General features: G+C 50.1%; 7 protein-coding genes across 7 annotated transcripts, besides 1 other annotated feature; 3 read left to right on the top strand and 4 right to left on the bottom strand.

Moving 5' to 3' along the window:
- Nucleotides 1-24,970: part of a sequence feature (contig 1.94 1501..523724(-1)) that runs on past both edges of the window.
- On the top strand, nucleotides 2,867-4,205 carry ANIA_05489 (uncharacterized protein; the record flags this gene model as incomplete). Its single annotated transcript, XM_658001.2, has 1 exon — nucleotides 2,867-4,205. The coding sequence occupies exon 1, from the start codon at nucleotides 3,033-3,035 to the stop codon at nucleotides 4,203-4,205; it is 1,173 nt and encodes a 390-aa protein (XP_663093.1). The 5' UTR covers nucleotides 2,867-3,032.
- On the bottom strand, nucleotides 5,347-7,360 carry ANIA_05490 (oxidoreductase, short-chain dehydrogenase/reductase family). The gene is made up of 3 exons (XM_050612321.1): nucleotides 6,557-7,360; nucleotides 6,388-6,464; nucleotides 5,347-6,330 (listed from the first exon to the last, which is right to left on the bottom strand). The coding sequence occupies exons 1-3, from the start codon at nucleotides 7,017-7,019 to the stop codon at nucleotides 5,440-5,442; spliced, it is 1,431 nt and encodes a 476-aa protein (XP_050468259.1). The 5' UTR covers nucleotides 7,020-7,360; the 3' UTR covers nucleotides 5,347-5,439.
- Nucleotides 8,211-14,688, bottom strand: atg2 (the record flags this gene model as incomplete). The annotated part of the gene is made up of 4 exons (XM_658003.2): nucleotides 8,211-8,228; nucleotides 8,297-9,229; nucleotides 9,284-14,443; nucleotides 14,527-14,688. 4 exons carry the CDS (start codon nucleotides 14,686-14,688, stop codon nucleotides 8,211-8,213), a joined length of 6,273 nt encoding a protein of 2,090 aa, XP_663095.2.
- ANIA_05492 (putative CECR1 family adenosine deaminase) lies at nucleotides 15,113-17,076 on the bottom strand (the record flags this gene model as incomplete). The annotated part of the gene is made up of 2 exons (XM_050612320.1): nucleotides 15,113-16,895; nucleotides 16,953-17,076. 2 exons carry the CDS (start codon nucleotides 17,074-17,076, stop codon nucleotides 15,316-15,318), a joined length of 1,704 nt encoding a protein of 567 aa, XP_050468258.1. The 3' UTR covers nucleotides 15,113-15,315.
- On the top strand, nucleotides 18,711-20,696 carry ANIA_05493 (protein cntA; the record flags this gene model as incomplete). The annotated part of the gene is made up of 3 exons (XM_658005.1): nucleotides 18,711-19,018; nucleotides 19,097-20,345; nucleotides 20,409-20,696. The coding sequence occupies 3 exons, from the start codon at nucleotides 18,711-18,713 to the stop codon at nucleotides 20,694-20,696; spliced, it is 1,845 nt and encodes a 614-aa protein (XP_663097.1).
- Nucleotides 21,204-22,986, bottom strand: ANIA_05494 (serine/threonine protein kinase chkA; the record flags this gene model as incomplete). The annotated part of the gene is made up of 2 exons (XM_658006.2): nucleotides 22,790-22,986; nucleotides 21,204-22,722 (listed from the first exon to the last, which is right to left on the bottom strand). The coding sequence occupies exons 1-2, from the start codon at nucleotides 22,873-22,875 to the stop codon at nucleotides 21,204-21,206; spliced, it is 1,605 nt and encodes a 534-aa protein (XP_663098.1). The 5' UTR covers nucleotides 22,876-22,986.
- On the top strand, nucleotides 23,720-24,898 carry ANIA_05495 (putative ubiquitin conjugating enzyme (UbcK)). Its single transcript, XM_658007.2, has 3 exons — nucleotides 23,720-23,987; nucleotides 24,056-24,388; nucleotides 24,441-24,898. Exons 1-3 carry the CDS (start codon nucleotides 23,881-23,883, stop codon nucleotides 24,544-24,546), a joined length of 546 nt encoding a protein of 181 aa, XP_663099.1. The 5' UTR covers nucleotides 23,720-23,880; the 3' UTR covers nucleotides 24,547-24,898.

Here is a 24,970-nt window from a genome sequence, read left to right as displayed (position 1 = left end):
GAATTGGGCTCGTAGGTTCGGAGTCGTATGCAGGTTACGGCAAAGATCTTACTGTATAGATTATCGGTGCTTGCTGGAGATAAAGTTTTGAGATGCATCGATGAATTGCACCAAGATGCCACCAAGCTGGACTATATATAGAGATGAATTACCACAAGGAGAGCGTCTAGCTTTAAGGTTACAATGAAACTAGACAAAAGTACTTTCTCGCATTACAATGAGCTATACTCAGAGTACATACAAGAAGTCTTGGCCGATTATATCATCTCATACCATTTCATTCTCTTGTTAACCTGGAGGCTCAAATCTAGGACATGCAATGCAAGCTGATCAGTAATAGTGTGGGGGAGCGCAGAAAAAGCACTATAATATATTATTTTAACCCATATTTCAACAAATAGGCAAGGTGGCCGAGCGGTCTAAGGCGCGCGGTTAAGGTATCTAATCAGAACCTCTATCTTGATTTATCAAGTTTCCGCGTCATTAATTTGGCGTGGGTTCGAATCCCACCCTTGTCATTTTTTTTTCTTTATATTTTTTTTTCTCTATTTTTAATTTTCTTTCCGTTCGGTGACTGCAGCATACATTAATCCATACACGATGCGTCTTCTTATGGCTGCCGCTCTTTGCCGGCTTTCCTGCCTCTTTATATCAGAACATGAACAATTGAAATTATCCGAATTGACAGACTCAGTGGGCACGAGGCGAGGTTGGTGAAAGAGCATATTCTGTATATGCACGTAACCCACCCTCGAAGTAAGTTGAAGCTGTCACTGACAAAAAGCAAGCAACCTTGGAAAGATTACCCAACTATGGAGCTGTCGGTAGATATGTTTAGCTGCCTGCCTGGCAGTGCGTTATTCTACCAATCAATCAACGAGGTTGGCTCCAACTTTCACTTCCCCGCTGATGAAAAGTGAGATGATCACTCTCAGTTGTTGAACATAACGCCAAATTGTCGCCAAACCTACGGCATTGTTATCGAGCTGCTGCGATCAACGTGCCTGACCCATGCAACCACGAAGAGCGTGGAAGCCTGAAGTTTATCTGACCATAACACTGTTATGCGAGGTCGCGCTAAACGAACCAAATCAACCTTCAAAGCCTCTTTCTTGCTTAGATATCTTTCCCGCTTGACAAGTGTTACGCGTACTTATTGCGAATCATTCTCTGATGAATCATCTCACCAACCAGGCTGCCAGTGCAGCCACCTCAGAATAGTCACAGCGGCGCCGGGCATGATGATGAGTCGGCTGTGACCTGCTTGCCAGTGCTCATTCCTGGAGCATATGGACAAAGGATGCTTATCATTCCCCACATTCCCGTCGCACTCCAAATTGCCCCTCTCTACAGTTCCCCCGTTGGTGCGAAATATCAAAGTGCTTGACTTATTTCAAAAGATGCTCCCATATCTGGTTCGAATGTGCAACTTCCCTGGCGAGCTGAGTGAGCTGCTTCGGTAAAGATCACACTGCAAGAAACTAGCCTGATATTGCCTGATAATGTTGTAGCCTTCGCGGCGCATCGCATAGGGGATCTGCGTATTGCAGGCCATGTTTATTCATGAGAGGCGGATGTGTGTTCATAGCCACATTCAAACATTGGCATCACGGCCAGCCTGAAAAGGTCCACTCTGGATCCCTGGGGTCAAACAAGCTGGCCCACCACAGCATTCTCGATAGTGCCTGAGGACTCCTGTATCTGCTTCAAACTTGCAGGACTCTGAGGCCGAGGTTCAATATTCTGGTCCTCGAATCATGCAAGTGCCGCTGTTTCCTCAGATGAGGAGCCTGATGAGTGCCAAACTATTCGCGAGCAGGATACAGATGAATACCCCAAGAAATGCCCCGATATATTGCGTCTCACTTCCGGAACATGGCGATACTCATACAGTACAAGTTCGCCCAATCTGTGCACAAGCACTGAGGTACAACCGGAGAGCAAAAGGCAAGGAGTTTCTCCAAACAAGCGGGCTAGATGGGTGGGAATAGAGCATTAGTTTCATCAGTAACTATATGGGATATTTTCATTAGGCAGAAAACAGATTTGGATACTGCTTAGAACACTGATATCATCGATACTCTCCCGCCAAACCAAATATGTGCCTGAGGCATAAACGATTTTCGTCAGTGGGCTCTTCTCCCACCCATTTCCTGCAACAGTCAGATGCTAAATTATTGAATGTCAGGTTACAGAGTGAAAGAGTCGCCACTAACAGTTACAACGGTTTAGTCCTGGGCATTACCAGAAAGCGTAGCCTGATTGACTGCTACCCTACAGTAGCATCGCCACTGGGGCGACCCTCCGCTTCCCACAGACAGTGACCGTGAATTTACACCAAACACAGGTTGGCTAGCCAGTCCTTTGAAAGTGATAGAAAAGTATGCTTGAAAGAAGTTTTTTGTAGAGGCACCGGCAAGGCAGAGCCTAGGAAAAGAACCCCTGAGCCTGAGCAGAAAGACTTGAAAAACGCACGGTTTGCCGCCTGGCTTGTTCTGTGAATGAAATGAGACAGATGAATAGGGGTTGGCGACAAATTATAATAAAGCCAACGGTATCCCTGTTACTATTACTCAATTTCAAAATTTATCTTCTTTTGACTTATTTTATTCTCCGTTGCCTGTCGAAAGATCTGGTCACGTTGGCCACCGAGATCCCGACCTGGCTCAGAGTGCCAGTTCCAGACTCTCTCGCCTTCGCACCCTTGTTTGGCTCTCTCGAAAATTCTTCCCTCGTTCGCCACGGCGCTACCCTGGTAGTTCTAAATTGTGTCTTTCGTTAATAGGCACAGGAACCCAGGAACAGGCGCCAGATTTTCTCTCGGTGGACGTTGTCTTCAATTCTATGACTCTCGCTCGCCAGCAGTCCAGAATCCAATATAACCGCTTTGGGACATCATTTTGCCGAGGAGAACTCACCACCATCATCACAGTCCCAGCAGGATTCCTTAACTGCCGGTTTTAGAAATTCACATTCTTTTCCAGCTGTTGAACATTTGTCCCTGGATTGTTTGGAATAACGTTACCGTCATCATGTTCGAAGACTTCTCGTTCTCCTCTCCCTCCTCGTCCAGGCCACCCCGCCTCACGCCGACCCCGACGGACGACGACAAACCCATGACTGACTGCGACGCCCTCATCTCGCCGATGTCCTCGCGATGCCCTTCGCCTCGATCATTCGCTGCGCCGCGCTTTCCTCGTTCGCGATCGCTTTATTTCCGTCCGCCGCCGCAGCAACAAACACAACAAGCGCCCACCTCCGTCCCCTTCTCCGCCTACGACAAGCACCGTCTCTCCATCGGCACTCTCACAAAAAAGCTTCACGAACACTCGATTCAGGCTGAAAACACTCCTTCAGCTGAGAACGCTTCTTATCCTGCATCTCCTACATCTCCCTCAGAACCGCAACTTCCAACTCCGCCGCGCTCCTTATTTCCCTGCAACTCCAACTTCCCCGGCTACGTCCTCACCCCGCCGGATACGGATCACGATGACGAGGGCTACGCGTCTCCGATATCCCCTTCGCTTTCTGGCTCTGGTTCTGCTTCAGGGGGCTCTCCAACACTTCAATCGCCCTCGCTTATTCCAACTCCCACCTCCGCCCCGCTAGACTGCTGTCCTGAATTCCTACAACCGAAACCGAACACAGACCCCTCACCCACCTCCGCATCCGTCACAGACCAAATATCCATCCGCACCCGCCGCCAACACATCTCTCGTCTTCAAGGCCAATATACGCCCTCGGACATAGAATCGATCCGACGTGCCCTCCTTGCCGCTGCAGACGAGGATATGCGCCAATCACGGTCTCAATGGAACTTCAACCCGAATTCCCTCCTCTCAGAATTCTCGGAAGCATGTCATCCCTCCTCGTTACCGCCTACACAAGGATCCCGCCGACGACGAACAATCAGCTTACAGCGCTCCCGTGTGCGCTCTCCTGTTAGTCCGGACTCGACTTCCGGCCCTCCATTTTCAGGTTCTGGATCTGGAGATGCACATCAAATGCAAACGCGGAGGAAGAGTATGTGCACAACCAGCAATACTACTAGTACAAGCTCCCGCATTGAGAAGAACTACCAATCCTCGGCAGACCGGGACCGGGAGCGTGGCCGCGGACGGAAGAAGAGCGAGGCTGGCTTGCGTCGAAAGAGCCTCGTGAGTGCAGCTTTGGCATCAATGATTGAGAGTGGGGAATCCATATAGATATAGTGCAACAATAAAAACACGATTTGGTAGCTCCCATTTGCTTTGCTTACCTCCCGGACAAGGGACGTCCGGGGCAGCTATACCCTACACCGTAGGACCTGGACCTCAGGCAGCGGGGGTTGTACATCGGAATTGATACTACGAACCAACGCCTCACTTGAAACTGTTGTTGCTATAACGAAGTGCCATATTCTTAAGCAAGGTCTTACAATTCCGACATTACAAATCCGGATTTCGGCTCCGAATTGTTTCTGCGCCAGCATATAACCGCCGTCCACGCGGTTACCTCCTTACCCCTTCTTCAATAAAGTTACTTCACGTGCCCTCGTTGGCGACCCTGCCGACCGGCTCTATACCGTCAGTATCCGAGCAACCTGAAGGAACGACAACCTCCGCCTACAACTGCGATACTTGCGCAACTGTCTCTACCTTTGACATGATTTGCATATGCACGTACATTGGAACTACCTGGGCGTGACAGAGCCACCCATACGTAAAGACAATTCATCTGCTTTGTATCACCATCTCCAGAAAAGGCATCCGTTCACCTCGCAACATGTTGTAAGGTATTTAGGATCTACCTGCACATGTAAAGGACTTGACAAACCTACGGTAATTACCAATATATACCGACCACAAGCTTCTCCGGAAAAGACCTACCATGGAAGTATCACAGTCACATTTGCAGGCGCAAGAATAATTTCGGTTCGAGAAGGATAACGAAGGGGAAGGGAAGGACCCTGTACTGGTCCGAGTGGACTGAGTTTGTATCTAGATACATGAAATATAGGCGAGTAGAAACCTTCTAGAAATTCGAGAATTAAAGAAACCTACTCTAATGGTTAGTGCCGAACAGCCGACCCACTACTCCAACACTATCCCGAAGTCCGAGGTAGGCCTGTGGATCTTAATTAACCCTAACTGCCTTCTCCCCTACCCAGGTAAAGTCGCTTGGTGCTTGATGCCTAGGCATAGCGCGACCTAATGTGTCAACAAAGAGGCATTTTACGATCCTTTTTTGAGGACTAATTATAAATATCGTCCACAAAAGCTCGCTATACACATGATAGTCGGGATTCTAGCATGACAAAGCACAAGCACAAATACCGTGCTCGCTATCCTAACACAGAACTCCAGTACGTTGGAGCATCGTTCAACGATCTCTTTTGTTACATAATAGAAAGAAATGAAAGGGAGGATATGAAGAGGCAGTAAATCAACGTTACGCTAATCAGGAGGACAGACTAGCACGTGCAAATGTCTTTCGACGCAAGGACTGAGCTAAGCCTCTCAACCGCTTCAGCGGCGTCGACGCAGTAACTGTAGCAGAGGTGGTGGATGGAGAAAACGAAAAGGAGGAAGTTATCTTGTGGCTGCGATTGTGACTTTTTCGAATGGTAGATCTTTTCCGGATAGGTTTGCGGTCGCTATAGATAACGGCCGTGGGGTTGTCGGTTCCTTTACCCTGCGCTGGTAGGTGTCCAATATCATACAGTGCTGCAATGTGAAAGGGGTCTATGTCTGTGGACGTCGGTTGCGCTATAGGCAGGCTGTCTCTGCTGTCAATAGGCGGCCCTGGCTCACCAAGATCGGACTCATTGAGCGCTGTGCCTATTCGGACCCTGGTCAACGGTTGGGACAGTGGTGCCCGTATAGTGGATGAATCCCAGGACGCAGTGTCGTCATCTTCGTCGTCGTTGTCTTCTTCGAGTCGCTGGGAAATAGATGGAATTGGGTGCTGTGCAGAGTCACCGACGAGGTCGTGATGAACTCTTTCTTCGGTCACGGGAATCTCACAAGATGTATCGTATATGTGTGGTTCTTCGTTGATGTGAGAACTGTCACTGCCATTGGTATAAAAATCGCGTATGCGGGTGCCAGCCGATTGGCAATCCTTGTCTTCAATGTAGGAAACGATCCGCGCAAAGTCCAAAGATTCGTGCGGGTTGAGAATCTCAAAACACGTTCCCTGATGTACCACCGTGGCCGTTGCAGGTGATTTTCTAACCCGCGAGGTCCTCCATAAAACTGAATCTGATCGTGCTCTGTTGTGACCGTGGAACTCGATGGTATCTGGGCTATCAACGTCCGGGAATCTGTCGAGTCGATCGCGGAAAGTATCCTGCTATGGTCAATATCAAAACGCGCCTGAACTACACTATACTCAGAAACGACTTACCAGAAGCTTGTACGGGTTCTGCTTGTTACCGGCCATGCCCTCACCGTAACTTGTATCCGCCAGCGGAGACAACGGATCTATTAGCGTCAGCACCAAAAGACTACTGTGGTACATCAAGGGCCTTATCGTGCCCTTGGCCGGAATGAGCGCCGGGTTACTTAATACTTACATCCATACCCATCCAGAAAGTCCGGTAACTGCTCACTCAAGGCACTAGGCGAGTATGACGGCGATAATGGCGGCGGGGGACTCGACGTTGTTGAGGATGTAGGAAAAGGGGGGTGGTAGGCATCTTGGATAAAAGTCCCCATCGGAGCCGCCGTTGTTCTGTTAAGATTCGAGGCCGCGTTCTTGCGCCTCAGCGTCTTTCTTTCCTGGCAGCCAGCCCAGCTGGGGTCGCTGGAAAGCGACTTGCGATAGTTGTGCAGCGAGAGAACACCGGCGACGGGCTCGATAGGAAGCGCCGGAGAGCTCTTGGAGGGCGAGTTCTTGTAAAGGATCTCAGACGATGGATGCTCTAAAGAATAGCTTTCGCCAGACGAGAAAGGAACGTCTTTCACGGGCTCTAGGCGCGGCGACTTCGGTGGAAAGAGAGGTGGACGATCATATTGGAGTTCGGCGGGCCAGTCCATGGTCTAAGTGACACAGCACAAAGTTCAGGGGCGCTCTGATACATAAAAATGTTTGATTACTATTGGCAGAAGCAGCGGCCCGTTAGACTAATAGACCGCATTCGTATTGCGGTCCAGTAGATAGATATCGCAGATGCGGAGAATAAAGAAGGCCTGAGCAACCAGCAGGCGTTGGGGCGGAGTAGGGACCCAGTAGAAGTAGTATAGCTAAGAGAAGGCAGTTCCCGCGGGGAATACTGATAAAAGTGGAATACGAGAAGGTAAAGAGCGACAATAGCGACAATAGCGACAATAGCGACAATAGCGAGAAAGGGAATGACAATGGGAGACCTGAAGAAGAGATGAAGATAGAGACAAAAGAGACGAAAGGGAGAAAACCAGAGGGGAGACTTGAGCAAGTGGAAGAGATCAAGAGAGATCAAGAGAGAGATCACACAGAGATACAGAGAGCAAGTGCGACGTCACATTCAGGCCTGGCAGGTCCACTCCTACTTTCCACCCTCACCCTCCAACTCGAAGCCCACATTTTCCTGGTGATCACCAGATTCCAAACCCCTTGTAAAATTCCAGTTCGATTTGGGCACCCAAACGTGGCTCCAGACCTCCCTTGCTGACCGCAATATCTGTTTCAGCATGCTCACTCCCACTACAAACCCGCCCCTCCCATTCGTCCACGCCCGCCTCCAGCCTGCAGCCAATGGGGCCAGCAGGGCCGACCTTCCTCTGCTCAGTGGCGAACGGTGTTCAGCTGGAAATCGGGCTACTGAGGCTAGGTACGTGTCATGCATTAACCTGCAGAGTTCCTGAGTTTAACTTCTAGCCCTGTCGTATCCGTCCGTTCCATCGTCCATCATACCCTCGCAATTACCTCTCTTTACGAGGTCATCTACAGATCCAAGATGAATTGAGCCTCAATATCACGCGTAATAAATCCAACTCCAACCAATGCTGGACATCAAAGTAACTTGATAATGATAGTCATCTGACGGTCGTCTCATCATAATAGCCAGAAATAACAAAATAGGAGAGAAAGGAAAGAGACGATGAGCCTTCGCAGTTAAATTCTCCAGAATATCCAAATTATCCAATTTCAGACCAGGCCCAGGAGATAAAAGCCAATGTATGCAGTAAATTCGCAGAAGGGGGAATCTTTCAGTAATATGAACAGATGATGCGTGCGTCAAATCAAATCTAATGCCGTTTGTATTTCTGGAAATCAAACGTCAGCTGGAAATGCCACAATAACGGTTAGGTGAGGGGGCGCAGTCGAGCCTTACATCTTCGATTTTGCGGCGATTGCTGGGGTCCATCGAGTTCCCTGCCCCTAGCAACGTCTGTCCGACGGCCTTGGATACTCCAATCGCTGGTCGCAGAATAACGGTCGGCGCTCGTTTCAGGACGGCCTTTGCAGCAGCTTTAGCGCTACCGCTCTCTTGTACTTCTCCAGGCACGGCAATGATCGCGTCCCGTGTGAGAAGCAGATCGCGCTCCAATCCCCTAAAGCCTCCTCGAAGACCTTGTACGACCCCAACCGGCTGATCGGCATAGAGCGATATTTTCTTGGGTGCTTCATCTTCGTCGATCTCGTCTTCCTCACCTGTCGTGGCCTGACCCGTAGGAGGACTTAGGAGCTCTTCTGCACCCTGGAGCACGGTTTGGGTTCCAATTGCAAGCTTGGCGCCCAGTTTCACAAGCTCATTGGAGGTGGTTTTGGCGAATGCGAAGGCTCCTTTTTGGATGCTGCGGACGATGCGGCCGTCTTTTCGGTACTCTCGCACAGGAACTGCGACGAGATCCTTCACACCGCTGCCCACATTGACCAGTGATCTGATGGGGGCTAGACCAGCAAGAACACCGGGGAGTTGGTTGTTCTTAATGTCTGGCATCCAAACATCGTTGAGCGCTTGGCCGAGTTTGTCGAACCCTTTCGCTCCATATACGATAACATGTTTCAACACCATATCTGCCTCATCTAGAATGAAGAAATTCATGAATTCTGTCGTGCGGCCGGAGCGAAGGCCTGCATAGTCAACTCGCTTGGGCTTGAAGTCGAGCTTCACGGGAATGGCATTAATCTCCGATCTCTGCAGATACGGTGGCTCCTGAGAAGGCCCGGAAGGAGCCGTTGAGTCATCCCTAAATTCGAAAAACCGACTCATGAAATCGAGCGCGTCTTGATCGACGTGTAGACGGAGCGGAAGTACGGTGGCCTGAAAGCGTGTCAGCTATGCCAGGCGAAGATGTGTACATCCCCCTCAACTTACCTTGAGTATGAGTTCAGATGCGGCAAGATATGATACGGGCCGCACCGTCAGGATTTCGAGATGCACCATACTCGTCCCGAGTTCCTTCTCACCGGCCTCATTCATGTAAGTAGCGAATTTCCTCCACGTTGATGTCGGTATGTGGTCGAAGATCTCCAATTCCTTGACCCGAACGTCCAATGAGCTCATGGTTTCTTGGGAGCCCGGTGGAAACACAACCAGGTCCGCACAGATGCCCTTGAGCTCAAACGTCATTTTATGGTCTTTGCTTCGGGACAACCGCAACTTCTTCCCTCGAAAGCCGGGTGACATGTTTCGCCGTGCAGTGGTAACCGTACTGGTAGTCGCATAGCTGCCAGTCTCACTGATGAGATCGTCGATGTTTCGATTAATGTCATTTCGCAATTCAGCCGGGTCTCTGTTGGCAGGGATACCGATGTAGACTGAGTTGAACAAGCAGTCGCCGATGATGGCTTCCTCGTCGTCTTCAAATGCCGCAGTTGCTCTGCCGCTGGTACGGCGGTCGGTAGCTTTCTTTTCCACATCTTTGACAGCCTTTGATATAGTGTCCCTTGTTCGCTGCCAGTCGTACCCATCGAAAAGATTCCAGATCACATGCGCGTCACGAACCCTTACCCTCAAAGGACTGTTTTGCAGCTTTGAATCATCTGAGAGGTCATAAGTATTATGCGTAGAGTCCCACCTGTGGGCTGTGCCTCCCACTGAAGACTGCTGCATGAAATGGTCCTCACGAAAATCAAGTTCAGACATGCTGGATGAAACATGGCATTGCGAGTGGAAACTGTCGCGAACCTGAGATGACGGTCCAGACGCCAGTTCTTCCTCTGATGCGGTCATGGAGTGGAAGTCGGTTACGTAGTCGATATCACGTTCGGGGATGTGATCCTGTATTTCGGCCTGATCAGCGGCCCCTATAGGCAAGTTGTCTGCAGCAAATGCATCTCCGCTGAGAGAATCCAGCATATCCCGAATTGGTACAACTTCAGTTCGATACTTCTTGAGCTGGCTAGGCGGGCTAGGAGGCTGGAGTCCACTCAATATGCTGATGAGAGTCTGAGTTGAATCGGCACAGGTTTCAAGGATTAGCAAATCATCTCTAACTTCCACATCCAAAGATTTCGCCCCGTTTTCTGTCAGGCGCATTATTCTCACTACAGCTGTTGCCGAAGATATAGATGAAACCGAGACGTAGCCCATGTCCGTGAACGCTTGTATTTGGTCACTCTGCGGAGAAGCTGCTCTTCTTCGAGGTAGATTCCCTCTGGCATCGGTGTTGCGTACATCGTCAATGATCATGACAAATGCTTTTCGTAAGTCAAGGGCGATTTCCGAGGATGAAATGTCGTGAATAGCTCCATTGAAAGTAGAGTTAGCCAGAACGATGAGCCCTTTTGCGGCTGTTCCACGGGGATTGAGACCAAGGACGCAGTCCCGCATAGAGACTTTCAGCTTCATAGGCTTCACTGGTGTTGTAGAGCCCTCCTCAAGATCTTGTAGTGGCGGGTGCAACTCTGCAATATTTGCTAACGATGAGGCCATATTGGCCGCAACATCTCCTGGTGTCATCTCGTCACTCACACCAAGAAATGCCATGGCAGCCGAAACTGTATACTCAACGCGCAGGTTATGTAGTTTGACTCTGATCGTAGGTTCCATCTCATCGGCAATGAAGCGGACCATCAGGACCGGAAGTGGAGCAAAGCCTGGCTTTGGAGGCAGCGCTTCCCCAATTAGTTCCTCATCGCCATTTCTGGTAACTCTTATTGAGCCGAGCTGGCCGGCCACGAGGGACGGGATACTGATATGGGCTGCTTCGGCGTTCTCAAGATTTGCAGCGATGGTCCCAATTTGCCCACCGATATGCACGCGAGCCTCCACGTCTCGAATTAACACTAGCGTCAGAATCCCAGGCCGGTCATCTTCAGGTAGGTATTTGGCGACGCTCGACAGCCTCCCCAGTTCTTCGCCTAATTGCTGGAGTGGACCTAGCTCAGGACGGGACACAACAACCTTCGCTCCTGAAACAGTCACACGAAGAACAGATCCCTGCTTCCGTTGTCGAAAGAGCGTATCTATCATAATATCATCATCGTCGTCATATTTGTCTTTGGACGGGGTAATGAGTGATAAGAGCCGGTCGAGATCAGGTTCTTTCGGGGTGTAGAGGAATTCCACACGAATATTGTTAAGGCTAACTTTTGCTGGCGCATCTTTACCACTGTGAATAGAAAGCGGCCCACTGAGTTTCGCCTTATCAATTTGAACTGCCATCATTTCATATCTGCTGATTATCTTAGCAGCGGTAGTCCTCAGCGTGAGATAATGGTTCTCTCCTGATACGTCCAACACAATGCCACCAATCCGTGCATTCACCTTCCAAGGAACACTGGGAGTCGGGGATCTAACTGGAGATTGTGGGGAACCTGCGAAGCGGACGCCGCGAGTTCGCCTCGGCACGTCGTTTTTCGGCCCTTTGCTGCCAGACATAGATGATATCGAGCTACCAAGTTCCATGATCGTACTTAATCCTCCGAACCGCCCTAGTAAGTCCTCCAGCCGCTGTATGTTTAGACTAACGCACAGTGGAAGGGTGTCCGTCTTGAAAGTCGCTGAATCCTGGGATTTGCTCAACGAAAGGACAATATCATTGCCGGTTGGTAATAGGCCATCTTTAGTTGATTCCCGCATCTTCATGTCTTCGCTAAAAGATATTAGGTCTTCAGTAGCAAATTTGATGGTGAATTTGGACACTGCCGCAGAGAAGTCTGTTACATTGTTAGCATTTGAATAATGCGCCTGCACTCCTGATACTGTAGACTGGAGAAGGACACTGTCATGCAAAAGGTCGAAGAAAGTCGTAGAAGGGTCCTGTTGCTCCTCGAGTGGGAAAGATTTTCCCGGTACAAGTTCGACGAACTTGATACAAAGTGTACCCAGAGTGAAATCTATGTCTTGTGGGCTTTGAACATCCCTTTCCGTAGACTTTTTGCTCGTCTTTGGTTGCCCAATATCACCAAACCCCTGTAGCACTCTTTGACCGATCTTAATCATGAGCCACCCGATGGATATATCAAATTGTACCTCAATACAGGAAATCTCAACTGAGATGTTTGTACTGTTAAGAGACCCGAGACCGTACTTAGTATATGACTTAGTGTCAGTGCCAGCCAATGCTAGTTCGGTCGAATCACGACGAGTGCGTAAAGAGGAAGGAGGCTTGGAGAATGACACAGATCTTTCTCTAACCTGGGAAGCCTCTAGGTGGGTGGTCGAGTCTTTGAAACTACCACCCGCGGATCGAGCGTCTAACGGCTCTGAAATATCTTGATGGTCTTTTGTGGGCTTCGTAGAAGGTATCCATATAGTGACCTTGTCAATGTGGAGGAAGCTCTTTGAAACCTTCGTGGTCTCGTTCACGTCAGGTGAAGGTTGAATAGAGTGCTTGTCAGTCGATTCGGAGTAAGATTCTTGTTGCTGACCCAACGTATGTCCCGAGTGATACTTTGTTTCACGATCCGTAGGTTTAGGTGTTGATACAGGTGTTCTATCCTGGTCTTCCAAGGCTTCTGTTGTCTCGTCGGTATGACCCAAAGAACCATGATGTTGAATAGCCTCTCGACGCAAGGTAGCTTCTGGCGAATCCCACGCACCCGGGATATCTGGTATAAAGCTTCTTGAGTCAGACCTATGGCTCATGGCGCTCATGTACATGCTTTGTGCCTCTTCAGGGGAGAATAACCTGGACTCCGAGAGGTCATTATTGAAGTAAGCAGAGACCGATCCTGAACTGCTAGTCTCGGATGGGGACGGTGGAGCAGGCTGCGATTCCTGCGAATTATTACCGGTGATATCCTGTGTTAGTGGTCGTGATAAGACAGGCATGGACGATTGAGGGCCATATTGATCAAGCGGCCTTTCAATATTTCGTATATTGGGCATCGAGGCCACCGCCACTGAATGATCACCAGATCTCGAGTGCGGGTCAACCAACGCCGGGGCTTGAAAACCCAAGCTTGGTTGGCTCGGTGTGCTTCTATCAGTATAAGATTGGTTGGAGTCGCCAGGTTTGATATCACCTGGTTGAATATCACCTAAGCCCTCCGAGTCGTCATCCTGAAGATGGGAATCAATGACAGAATCCAAATACGCAGGATCATCGAGTAACTTCTCCGACAAATCCTGCGACTCTTCGAGGTATCCGTGGCTTCTGTTCTCATCCGTATCCGCGTCGGAAAATCTGCCGTCATAGGTATATATCGACCCTTCAAGCTTCGCTACACCATGTTCATCTTCAGGAATATCAACGGTGGGCTGAGAAGGTTCAAAAATCGTGGATGCCATCATGGCATGGGTGGAGCTAGATGCCGATGAGGGCGCAGGCGGTACTGAGGAGGCTGGGCTCGATGATTGGCTAGACTTTGAACGCAAGGGACTCGATGGTGATGTTGGAGCTGTAAATTGGGAGTAATTCGAGAAGACTATAGGTTCGGAGACTAGCGCGAGCTCTATAGCGGAGAGAGATATCGGTCGTTTTCCAGGGTGCAGTTCATCCGAGCTGGAGGCCGTGACCACTGCGCCCACACTGATTTGGCGAATGATCAGAAGTCCTGAAATCAAATCGGGTTTCTCTTCAGGTTGCCGCTTAGACGGGCCATCCTGTTTCATTTCCACGTCAAGCCGTATTGAAACTTCGTCGACATGGACCTGCAAGCGATCTGCAACACCCTTTAGAAATGCAGCAACAAAACTAGGTAACGAGACCGTTTCATCTCCAAGGCCCAGTTCTTCCTCATCATCACTTATGGACGAGGAGGTACGGTGCAGGATTTCTGATCGCGACGATAATGCTGCTTGTAGTTCCTCTTTCTCCTCCTTCGGCTCGGCCTGGAGGAATGATTCGGCAAGGTCTGCTGGATTGGGGATGATTGATTCATGTCCGAACTCATGGCTTTCGAACAGGCTGGTCCTCGCAGCAGATGCTTCTTTTTCGGAAGGGAAATGCAGGTGCACGTCAATTCCGCTGGCCTCGCAGATTATTCCGCTACTGTAGATATCGGCCGGAACGGTAAGTCTTAAAAGTCGAATTCGGGCTGCGAGCAGTTTGCTTGAGGCCGGAAGATGAAGAAGCGTGGCTAGTTTCTATCAGAAGGCATCGCCGGTTAGCATGGGATATCGGCGGTGAATAGCATCAAATGCGGGGAAGATCGATCACAGCTACTTACTTCGAGTCGTAACCCGATATCACGGAGCTCGACGGTGCTTCGCTGACCCCAGCGAATACCGAGACTGTCAGGATCTAAAGCTTCAGTATCGATGAACTCAAGACGAGACAGAGCGTATTTGAGCAAACGCTTCTGGAAAAACGAAGGTAGAAAGTAGGTCATTATGGGCGATAAGGAGCCGACCGGGGCTCACTTAGAAGACATTAGAAGTCATCGGAAAAGAACAGAACTGAGAACAAACACGAATAGGAGAAAGACAGATAGGAAGAGAGCAAGGAAAAGTGGCAGAGCCGGTACGGACTGCGGTCCCTAGAGAGATGTCGGGTTGTGAAGGCTAAGTGCCTGTTTGAATGACGTTTGAGGGTCCCAGGCGCTAGTGAGCTGATAGCGATCAGGCGGAACAGAGCCAAATCCGTCTGACACGCAATCATTGATGGGCATGGAAATACCATGTACATAGGGCCCTGCAGATACTAATTCGGCCAGAGAGTTTTCTACGAGTTATATAGAGGACACTATCGGAGCCAGGGTCTCGATATGCTATGTATTATTTTATCTAAAGCGGAGCGATAAGCTCTTGAACGTCAACATAAGAAGTTTCATGTAAACTATGACTAATCTATCCAGGTGCATAGAAAGCGTCTACCTATCACGTGAGTTTGGGCAGGAAGGTGCCCGATGATTATTAGGACGCGGAGGGCATGGGTTATGATAAATGCATGCCAGGGAGATGGGGTTATATGTGCCGGCTTAGCCAGCGCACAATCTGACTATGATCAGAGACCGCCCCTATTCGAAGTTACACTTCTCTTCGAAAGCCAGGACTACCCAATCGCAAAACTTCTCAAAATCGGCGTAGAATTCGTGCAGACGGGCGGCTTTAAGGCCTTCACCAAGAATGGCTTCTTGGATATCTGTGTTCCAATCATTTACTGATTTGTCTTCGTAGCAGCTCCAACGGATGGAATTCTCCACCATCATCGTGAGGCCGGAGAGACCCATGCTGTGAAATGCAAGTAGAGCCTGGTAGAACTCGGATGACAGACCATTTGGTCCGAGCCCATATATGCCTGGCGAGTCATTACTGAGGGCGACGGAAACTCCACGAGACAGAAGAGCTGGAAGAGGGTGTGACTGGAAAGAGTTGCTAAGCCCGAGACATGCAGCTGAACTCGGTGAACATTCTATCAAAATGTTCTTTGACTTGAGAACATCAATGAGCAGCGGATGTTTATATAGTGAAAGAGCTTGGCTAATTCTTCGGGTGCCCAGCAAAACTGCGTCGAATAGGTTATCGTCTGTTTGATCACCATCACCAAGACTGTAGCCAGCATGGAACATAAAGGGGATTTCCACTCCCTCATCAGCGCAGCGCCCACGGAACCAAAATAGTATTGGTAATAAATCGTTGAGCGGCTTCTCGTTAGCCTCTGGCCCAAGAAGGTCGAATCCGCAAATGAATTCAGGGAACATCTTTTTTGCGAGAAGGCACTGCTCCATGCTAAGACCAATGTCTTTGTTTGATAGACCGCGCATGGTCGCCCATATGACTCGCGCGCCATAGAACTCTTTTCCTTCTTCAGTACCCCTGAACTTTTCGACCTCTTCTTGGAAAATCTGGAACCAGCCAGTATAATCCTCCTCGGTCTTATCACTACCTTCCAGGGTGTATTCGAAGTTGAAGGCTACTCTGAACTCAACATACCTTATCCTATCTGCGGCCAATTGTGAGAATATGTGCCGTAGACATTTTCGCAAGATAGGTTCATATTGCAGGATAGAGTTGATAATAGGCAAACGGCGATCGAAGATGTCGGAGATCGCCCTGCTGCCACGTGGAATCTGATGTGATTGATCAGAGGCCAGAGTACACCGGCTCTTGAGCCATTGACGAAAGCCCGATTTCTTGTCCGGAAAGGAAGCCGCAGCACTTTGCAAGTCAATCATAGTCGACGGCTCATAGCTATCTGCCCATAGTGAGCGCTTATCTGTATGGCCCCCATCGGAGCGAGAACAATATCGGAACGCGAACGGCGCGTCTTGGAAATCGCCCTGCGTTAGTAGTGGCCGAGGCGCAGATACGTGGATCCCTGGCGTAGCGAACGCCTGATCGATAAGAAAGTCCATATCGACCATCGCCGGCAGATGACCATGCAGGAGGGACCCTTTCGGCAGACGTCGTACAATACTCCAAAGGTCAGAGCTTTCAACCCGCACCCTGTCTCTGTTGGACATGCGGCTCGGATGCGGGATGCCGTCTGACTGGTAACCATCTTGCTGGAGTTTGGCCAGTTCCTGAGCGCATACTCGAGAAACGATCTGGCATGCTTTTTTCGCTACGGGAGGCAACGCGTTATGCAGGTTTGCATCTGAACAACGATGGTTAACAGTATATCAAGACCAAGCACATAGCACACGATTCTCACCATGACGTTGTGATTTCTCTCGCTGAATCAAGGAATGACGACCAGCGATAAAACGCTGGATGAAGGGGTCCTCATGATGGGGAACGCCGGCCTCTGCCGCCCATGAACAACTATCCGAGTCCATAGCTCTGCCGTCTGACCGTTGGTAAGCTGGGGATTATCCTAGCGATCAGGTGGTCGGAAGTAAGACCGTTTGGGGGCATACGCCGGGAGGCCCAGGCTTCGGGGAAACTCCAAAGAGGTAGAGGCGGGAGACCCGGTCTTGGCAGGCCGTGAGGGGTTATTACACCCGACGCGATCGCTGTTTCCGGGCATAGCACATTTTTTTTTTTCATCTAGTACATACCTGATGGTCAGAGAACGCGGTGCCGCTGCCCTGTTTATCAGCTCGAAAATGGGACAAGTATGGATTTGTTGACGCAGTTGTCTACCCTTATAACCGCAGTGTGGAACAGCACTCCATACGGAGTAATACCTGCTGGCAGTCCAGCCTGACTAGCATAGCCTGACTGGTGGAACGAAATCGGGTATTGGTGGATGTAACCTTAAAGCGAGTGGCGCGCCTTAGTAAGGCCAAGGAGCGCCGCGGCTGAAGAGCCAGTCATATTGGGTATAGTAGTACGTGTCCAGACCGCGACTGACACGCGACAGTCACGCTTGGGACCCGAGTATCCAAGCAACTCCAGCAGTACGAGTGACGCAGCGATTTTGTGGTGTCTGGACACTGGGCTCTAGAGAGAAGATATCGCCTAGCTAGGGGATCGCTTAATATTACTGAATATCTGGGGTATTTGCTGGAGTTCCTGGGGCAAAGCTTATCAGCATTGAGCCACTGACCAGGGCCACGGCGTTCGCCGAGCCAAGATTTCAAGACAGTGCCCTAATCGCGATACGGAGATATCGTATCAACACGAGGCGAGGCTGGGAACAAAGCGTTCGTCCCAGTCGTTGTGCGTCTGCGCTATACCCCGCGAGTCTGGAGACCGGCTGGTGAGCCTGCAAGATGTTGTTGGCACTACCAATGCCTACCCCCTGCGACTGATCCTTCAGACTCGAAAGGTTGATTAGCGCTGTAACATTCTTATCGCCGATCGTTCGCTGCTAGAATATAATTGGTCGGTGATAGTCCGACGATCAGATCAAACAAGTCCAAATATGTCCAAAGCTGGATAAATTGGATAATTTTGATGCAACGCCAGCACCGTTGGACCGTCTATATGCCGGAAAGTACAGAAGATGCTTTCTAGAAGACCGCCGGACTGGGGACAAGAAGGTGGATGTGAAACTGTGGCCGTATCATGAGATGGGAGCGGCCCCAGAGTGGCCAACCCAAGTGTGCACTAAGTCTTTCCACCACGAGGAAATTTTTGTTCCGCTCGTCTCCCCGCACACGATCATGCTCGCCTGCTCAATGATAACGCGCCGGAGGTCTCCTTGATCTGGCTTCGTTTAATCTATTTGTCTCTTTTCTTATCTCGCGTTGCCCTGCCTGACCAAACGGGCTGTCTGAGCTGCTCTCGAGGACTATTTTAGCTGTCAGCTCGACAGTACTACCTGCCCTTTAAACCCACAGTTCCCTCTCAGAACTCGTTCCTGACAGCTATCGCCGATCTTTTCCAATCTCTTACAGCTCGATCGAGGATCCAGTGAATGCCTCAGATAGCTCTGGTAATTATATCTGATCTCCAATGGCGCGAAGAGCGAGAAGGTCGATGCAAAGAGCTCATCTAACCGTCGTCTTTTGCTAGTCTTGACACTATGGCCAACGAAAACGTGCTGGAGGGCGTACCTCCCAGAGAGAGCCCACAACCGCAAGATTTCATCCGGCATTCTAACGGACACGCGCCGCCAGCGATCAGTTCAGATAACCATTCTAGCTACGCGCAGGAAGCGTTTGCAGAGAAAAAGGCAATACCAGAGTCGCATCCCCTGGATAACAGCAGTGAGCCAAGTGGACAGGACGTCGAAGCAGGACGCAAGGCCGCCTTCAAATCAGCAGCTCGTCGGTACTACAAATCGTATTTCAAGCATGTTCTGTATGCTGTGATTTGGCTTCTGTTCACCGGGTGAGTTCTCTTCGATGTCTTCCGCGCTTCGTGCGGGTTCTCGCTGTTATACCGAGACTTATACTCCTGCTTGATAAGGTGGTGGATCGCTGGCCTTATTCTCCATCGCTATGACTTGGGCTGGCTGGTTCCGTTCTTGCTCTATCTCGTCATCACCCTTCGACTCATCTTCCTCTACGTACCAATCTCGATCTTTACACGGCCGGTGCATTGGGCGTGGAAGAGCACTGCCAGTCGTCTCGTCAGCATGATCCCGGAGCATTTCCGCATCCCGCTTGGTGCTTTAGTAACTATTGCTACCATTTTAGTCGGCTCCTTTGCGTCAGCGGAAGCCCCCGGTAACACCAGGGCTGACCGTGCTGTCAGCTTATTCGGGCTTCTGGTATGCATCTTCTGCCTTTGGCTCACCTCCAGGAATCGCAGAAAGGTCAATTGGCACACTGTCGTTGTGGGCATGCTGGTGCAATTCATCGTTGCTTTGTTCGTGCTGCGCACACAGGTTGGTTACGATATCTTCGATTTCATCTCCATGTTGGCCAGAGAGCTTTTGGGCTTCGCTCAGGAAGGTGTTGACTTCCTAACGACAACTGATTTTGAGTCTGGCCACCCCTACTTCTTAGTTACGGTCATCCCGGCCATCATCTTCTTCGTCTCCCTCGTCCAGCTCCTCTACTATACCGGTGTCTTGCAGTGGGCCATCCGTAAGCTCGCCGTCTTCTTTTTCTGGTCCATGCGCGTCTCTGGCGCAGAGGCCGTGGTAGCAGCCGCCTCCCCATTTATCGGACAAGGTGAATCTGCTATGCTGATCAAGCCCTTCATCGCGCACTGCACGATGGCCGAAATCCACCAGATCATGTGCTCCGGCTACGCAACCATCGCAGGTTCCGTCCTGGTCTCCTACCTTTCCATGGGCGTCAACGCGCAGGCCCTTATCTCATCCTGCGTGATGAGTATCCCTGCATCCCTCGCGTGTTCCAAACTGCGCTGGCCTGAAGAAGAAGAAACCCTAACGGCCGGCCGTGTCATCATTCCCGAAGAAACCGAAGACAGACCAGCTAACCTCCTCGACGCCTTTTCCAAAGGCGCTTGGCTGGGTATCAAGATTGCTGGCATGATTGCCGCCACACTCCTTTGCATCATCTCCCTCATCGGTCTCATCGATGGACTACTCACCTGGTGGGGCCGGTACCTGAATATCAACAACCCAACCCTAACGCTCGACCTGATCGTCGGCTACATCTGCTATCCCATCGCCTTCCTCCTCGGCGTTAGCCGCGACGGCGACCTCCTGAAGGTTGGAAAGCTTATTGGCCTGAAGCTCGTTGCTGTACGCACATCTATTTACCTACCCAAGCAATTAGTCCAAAATCAAACTAACAAATATGTTTAGAACGAATTCGTTGCCTACTCGGCTCTTCAGACCGATCCCCAATACCAGGATCTCTCAAACCGCTCCCGCCTCATCGCCACCTATGCGCTCGCCGGTTTCGCCAATATCGGCTCTCTAGGTAACCAGATCGGTGTGCTTGCTCAGCTAGCACCCAGCCGTGGCGGCGATGTTTCCCGCGTTGCTGTGAGCGCCATGCTTACGGGTGCGATCAGCACCTTCACGTCTGCGGCGATTGCGGGACTGTTGATCCAGAATGAGGAGCAGTATATGACCACTGCTACTTCGTAATGCTGTGAGAATCTGTACATTTATCTGAGTCCTGTCTTGATATTTTATGTTTTACCATATTCTATCGTTCTTTCCACTCAACCAGGAGAAACCGTACATCATGCTGCAGTCAGCGGGTTAGTGTGCTGTACTATCTTATTATATTATCTTATCTTGATGACGATAATCATATTTGTCATTTTGTGTTACATCAGTTCTGAGTCGGTGCGGTAGTTATGGAGTGGTGTGATGGGTGGTGTTTGTTAAGTTTATGATGTGATGGTTTGATATCAACGTCTCTTGGTACCAAGTGTTGTATGAGCTCAAAGGTTACGATACCCAATTCAGTGACTTGATTGTTTTGGAGTATAACCAAGCGAAGTCTCGATCAGCTTCGAACGATTTTTGGCCGTTGATTACAGAGTATTCATATACACATTAAACATATGAGGCATAACAGAGTCCAAACCATCGGCGGTATTCAGTGGACGAGACCACGAAAAAGCCAGCCGAAGACGATGAGGAAGATCAAGAATCAGGTGTGTAAACTGCATCCTTGCAAAGTAGCACCACTTTCTTGAAGAACCTTCGCCATTCAAGCGGATCCCCCTTTCCTTTCATGAACTCAATCTCGAAGAGGCCCTCGGAAACACATTCAACAAGCACCTTTCCATGAAGAGGACACATTCTGCCATCTCTCGTGATCACTCTAATCATAGCCGAATTGTCACCGGGCGATACGGCAGGAACAGCGGGAACCGGGACACCAAGGCGATGTAGCGCCTCGCAGATAAGCGGGACGAGGAGCTTGAGTTCCCACGTCGAAAAGAAGCGGGTGAGGGAGCGGGAGGGAACGATATCGTGGAAGCGCTGGGCGTTCTGAGTTCGGCTCATGGGCACAGATGGCCGTTGTGAGAACTGTGAAAACGAGGGCTCGTCTTCGAGGATTTCGGGCGTGAGGCTGCTGGATGGTGGGCGTGGGTTGTTCGTTGGTTGGCTCGAGGAGAAGACGTCCGTGAGATGCGGCGTGTCCCAGTCGATTAGCATGTCGCCTCTCGGTACTTCTGGCTGCGTGGATGAAATCCTATGCTCGGCACCTAGATCGTCGCCAATATCCACGTCCATTCGATCTGGGCCGAAGCTGCCGCCTTTCAAGGGGCGGGAGACGGATTGAGACAAGTCAATATGAAGAGACTCAAACATAGACGTTGCAACCTTGATAGGGTCTCGCAGTCTGCCGTCTGGGGCGAGGTGTTTGTTCTGGCGCGTGAACCAGGGATGCCGCCGGACATCTTCTAGAGAAAACCTAGCCTGGGCGTCAATGTTCAGCATGCCGCGCAGTAATGAGAGAGTTGCGGTGGGCAATTTCTGCCACAATTCGTCAGATGTGCGGGCGTTAGTCATAACATATTCGTGAAATTCATAGCTATCCTCTGTCGGGCTATCCCAAGGTGTATTTCCGGCGAGAAGGACAAAAAGGACAATGCCACACGACCAGATGTCTGCCACGTCAGGGCGGTATCCGGGCCCTTTAGTCTGATTTCGAGAGCTACAGGTGATAACCTCTGGCGCGATGTATGGAGGGCTACCACAGAAGGTGGTGGACAGTTTCGTGCCCCCTTTGTACTCAAATAGCGTTGCGAGACCGAAATCTGCGATCTTCAGGTTTCCATCCGCGGTCAAGAGGATATTTTCCGGTTTGATATCTCGATGTCCGACGCCCTTTGAGTGCATATATCCTACCGCACTTATAAGCTGGGTGAAATAGACATGTCCTATATCCTCGCTGACGCCTTCGTCCGCCTCGATTTTATCGAAAAGGTCCCCTCCGTCTGCTAGCTCCATTGCAATCCATCGCCATGCGCCATCCTCTCCGGTCTGGAAGAAAGATATGATGTTATTATGGTCGCCGATATGTTTGTGTACTGTAGCTTCCATGAGCAATTGTCGTGGACTTATTTTGCCATGGCGAGCGGCGTAGTCTTTGTTAATGAACTTGACCGCGAAGACCGGAGTGTCGGCGTTCAGTGGACACGCTTTTTTAAGACTGGAAAGAGCGAGGCATCAGCACAGCTCATCATTCATAACAGAGCACGTAAAGAATTGAAAGGTACCAAGCATAAGCGCCCTGACCGAATGTCTTTGAGACAATGCGAAATGGCAGGTCGATAGGCAGTGGCGCTAATTGGGAATGGTGCATTTTGAGGAGCCAGTTCCCTTGAAAGAGAGAGCGAACTTGGGGTTGACTGGAGAGATGTTTCGAGTATTACTCGTTCTTCATTCTTCTTGGGCAAATGCAAATGCAAGGGCTAAGAGCTGGGAGAATGAGAACGCGGTTGATGGCACGCTCGCGCGAAGGCCACTTTATCCTTTTCGGGTAGTCTGTTATTGGATTCGCCCCCAGCCGGTCGCAAAGCAGGTCGCCCTGCCTAGACCTTGACAGAACAACAAAAGACAAAAAAAAAAGGAGAATGACAAAAAAACATGCTTTAAAGGAAAGCTCCCGCATCAGAGCATAATATTGGGAATTTTACCATCATAACGGCGTGCTATTCAGCGACAAATCTCCATCGGTTCGCATGACGTCCGCGGCATACCCCGCTCGCTGTAAGCACAGTCACTGCAGTTATGAGACAGTCGACCGGCGGAAGAGGCGTTCGTTTTGAAAAAGTAATCTTATCATGCAGGGTTCGTAATGTATATTTAGATAGGGTTCAGGGAGCTAACATTCAGCAAGACATCGCAGGGCTGAGGACAAAGGAAAGGTCGGATGGTTGGGTCAGATGGTTGCTGTGGTAAACAAAAGACAGCCTGCACCGTTCACACGCTCCCCCTCTCTTTCTCTTCTCCTCTCCACTCCCATCTCTGTTTCAATCCTCAATCCACTCGATCCATCTTCCTTTCTCGCTATCGTCGTTACAGATCTCAACACCAAAGATATTTCCGATTTAGCTCTTCTTTGGACTGCATCTGGTAACACCTGGGTCTATCCGCCCAGTCCATTCCAACCTTCTACTTCCGGAGCCGACCCGCCATTCCAGACTCGGGAGCAACCCTCTCCTGCTACTACAACTTTACTACTGCAACCAATCGAGCCCTGTACGTCTCAACTACCTTCTCTCAATCCCACATCTTTGTCTGTGGTGGTCGTCTTCTACGTCGCTCTTCCGAAAGCTTCTTGGAAATCTTGCTCTCCGTGAACACAATGGACTACACTATGGAGGATAGTCAAAACTCTGCGCCTAACGCGCACGAAGCCTCAAAGCTGGGTGCTTCTACCCAGCGCAATGACAGCCAAGGCGTCACCAAGCGGTAAGTGCATCGCGACGCCAAGTAGAAGAAGGTAGTCTGCAAATGTTGACATTTTACGATTCGTTTAGCCTGCAATCTGAATTGATGCAGCTCATGGTGTCACCTTCTCCAGGAATTTCGGCCTTCCCGGACGCTGATGGAAACCTCCTATCCTGGACTGCTACTATTACCGGCCCTTCAGAAACACCATACGAGGGTCTGACTTTCAAGCTCTCCTTCTCGTTCCCCAACAACTACCCATACTCGCCACCTACCGTGCTCTTCAAGACCCCAATCTACCACCCGAATGTCGACTTCTCCGGCCGCATTTGCCTGGATATCCTTCGAGACAAGTGGAGTGCCGTGTATAATGTACAGAACGTTCTGCTTAGCTTGCAGAGTCTCCTTGGAGAGCCCAACAAGTAAGGCTACATCCTGAATTTATTTTTTGTTGTTATACTAACGGTCAATTAGCGCGAGCCCTCTGAATGCCCAGGCTGCTGAACTCTGGGACACCAACCAGGAGGAGTATAAGCGCCACGTACTGGCCAGGCACCGCGACATTGAAGACATTGAATAGAGTACCTCTCTCTAGAATTCCTACTGGGCGTTTGGCGGAACTGGTTGTTATTCTTTTGGAAGCATTGCATTGAACCGGGGTCTGGGTTGCACTTTTGGACTCATTTTTCGTGGTGGGAATCTGTTCACTCGCGCGGGACTTGGATATGCTTTCTCGTAGGAGAAGGACAGCATCACTGAACTTGGGGATCCGTTGTTGGCAAATCTGGAGAAACGGAGTTTTCGGAAGCAGGACGTTTCCCTGCACAGCACTGTTCTTGCCGTCATTCGGTTGTCCTTCTGCATTATATTTCTTCTTATTCTGAGTCTATAATACTCAGCAGGTATTTTTATATGTACACCAATCAGAGGTGTTGTGCCGTCTCATTCCTATCGAGACCAGTATGCCATCACGTGACCCTAGTCTAGACTTGCAGATCGCGGGG

The sequence above is a fragment of the Aspergillus nidulans genome, chromosome V (assembly GCF_000011425.1).
Source record: "Aspergillus nidulans FGSC A4 chromosome V".
Taxonomy (NCBI): Eukaryota; Fungi; Ascomycota; class Eurotiomycetes; order Eurotiales; family Aspergillaceae; genus Aspergillus; species Aspergillus nidulans.
This window is presented reverse-complemented; position numbering and strand designations above follow the sequence as displayed.

What these genes read in the sequence shown, in the direction of transcription:
- ANIA_05495 (XM_658007.2), top strand. Translation starts at nt 23,881, where the DNA reads ATGGACTACACTATGGAGGATAGTCAAAACTCTGCGCCTAACGCGCAC. An exon ending in AGCCAAGGCGTCACCAAGCG is followed by an intron (nt 23,988 to 24,055) that starts GTAAGTGCATCG and finishes CGATTCGTTTAG; the next exon opens with CCTGCAATCTGAATTGATGC. An exon ending in CTCCTTGGAGAGCCCAACAA is followed by an intron (nt 24,389 to 24,440) that starts GTAAGGCTACAT and finishes ACGGTCAATTAG; the next exon opens with CGCGAGCCCTCTGAATGCCC.
- ANIA_05490 (XM_050612321.1), bottom strand. Translation starts at nt 7,019, where the DNA reads ATGGACTGGCCCGCCGAACTCCAATATGATCGTCCACCTCTCTTTCCA. An exon ending in CTTTCTGGATGGGTATGGAT is followed by an intron (nt 6,465 to 6,556) that starts GTAAGTATTAAG and finishes TGACGCTAATAG; the next exon opens with ATCCGTTGTCTCCGCTGGCG. An exon ending in AGAACCCGTACAAGCTTCTG is followed by an intron (nt 6,331 to 6,387) that starts GTAAGTCGTTTC and finishes TGACCATAGCAG; the next exon opens with GATACTTTCCGCGATCGACT.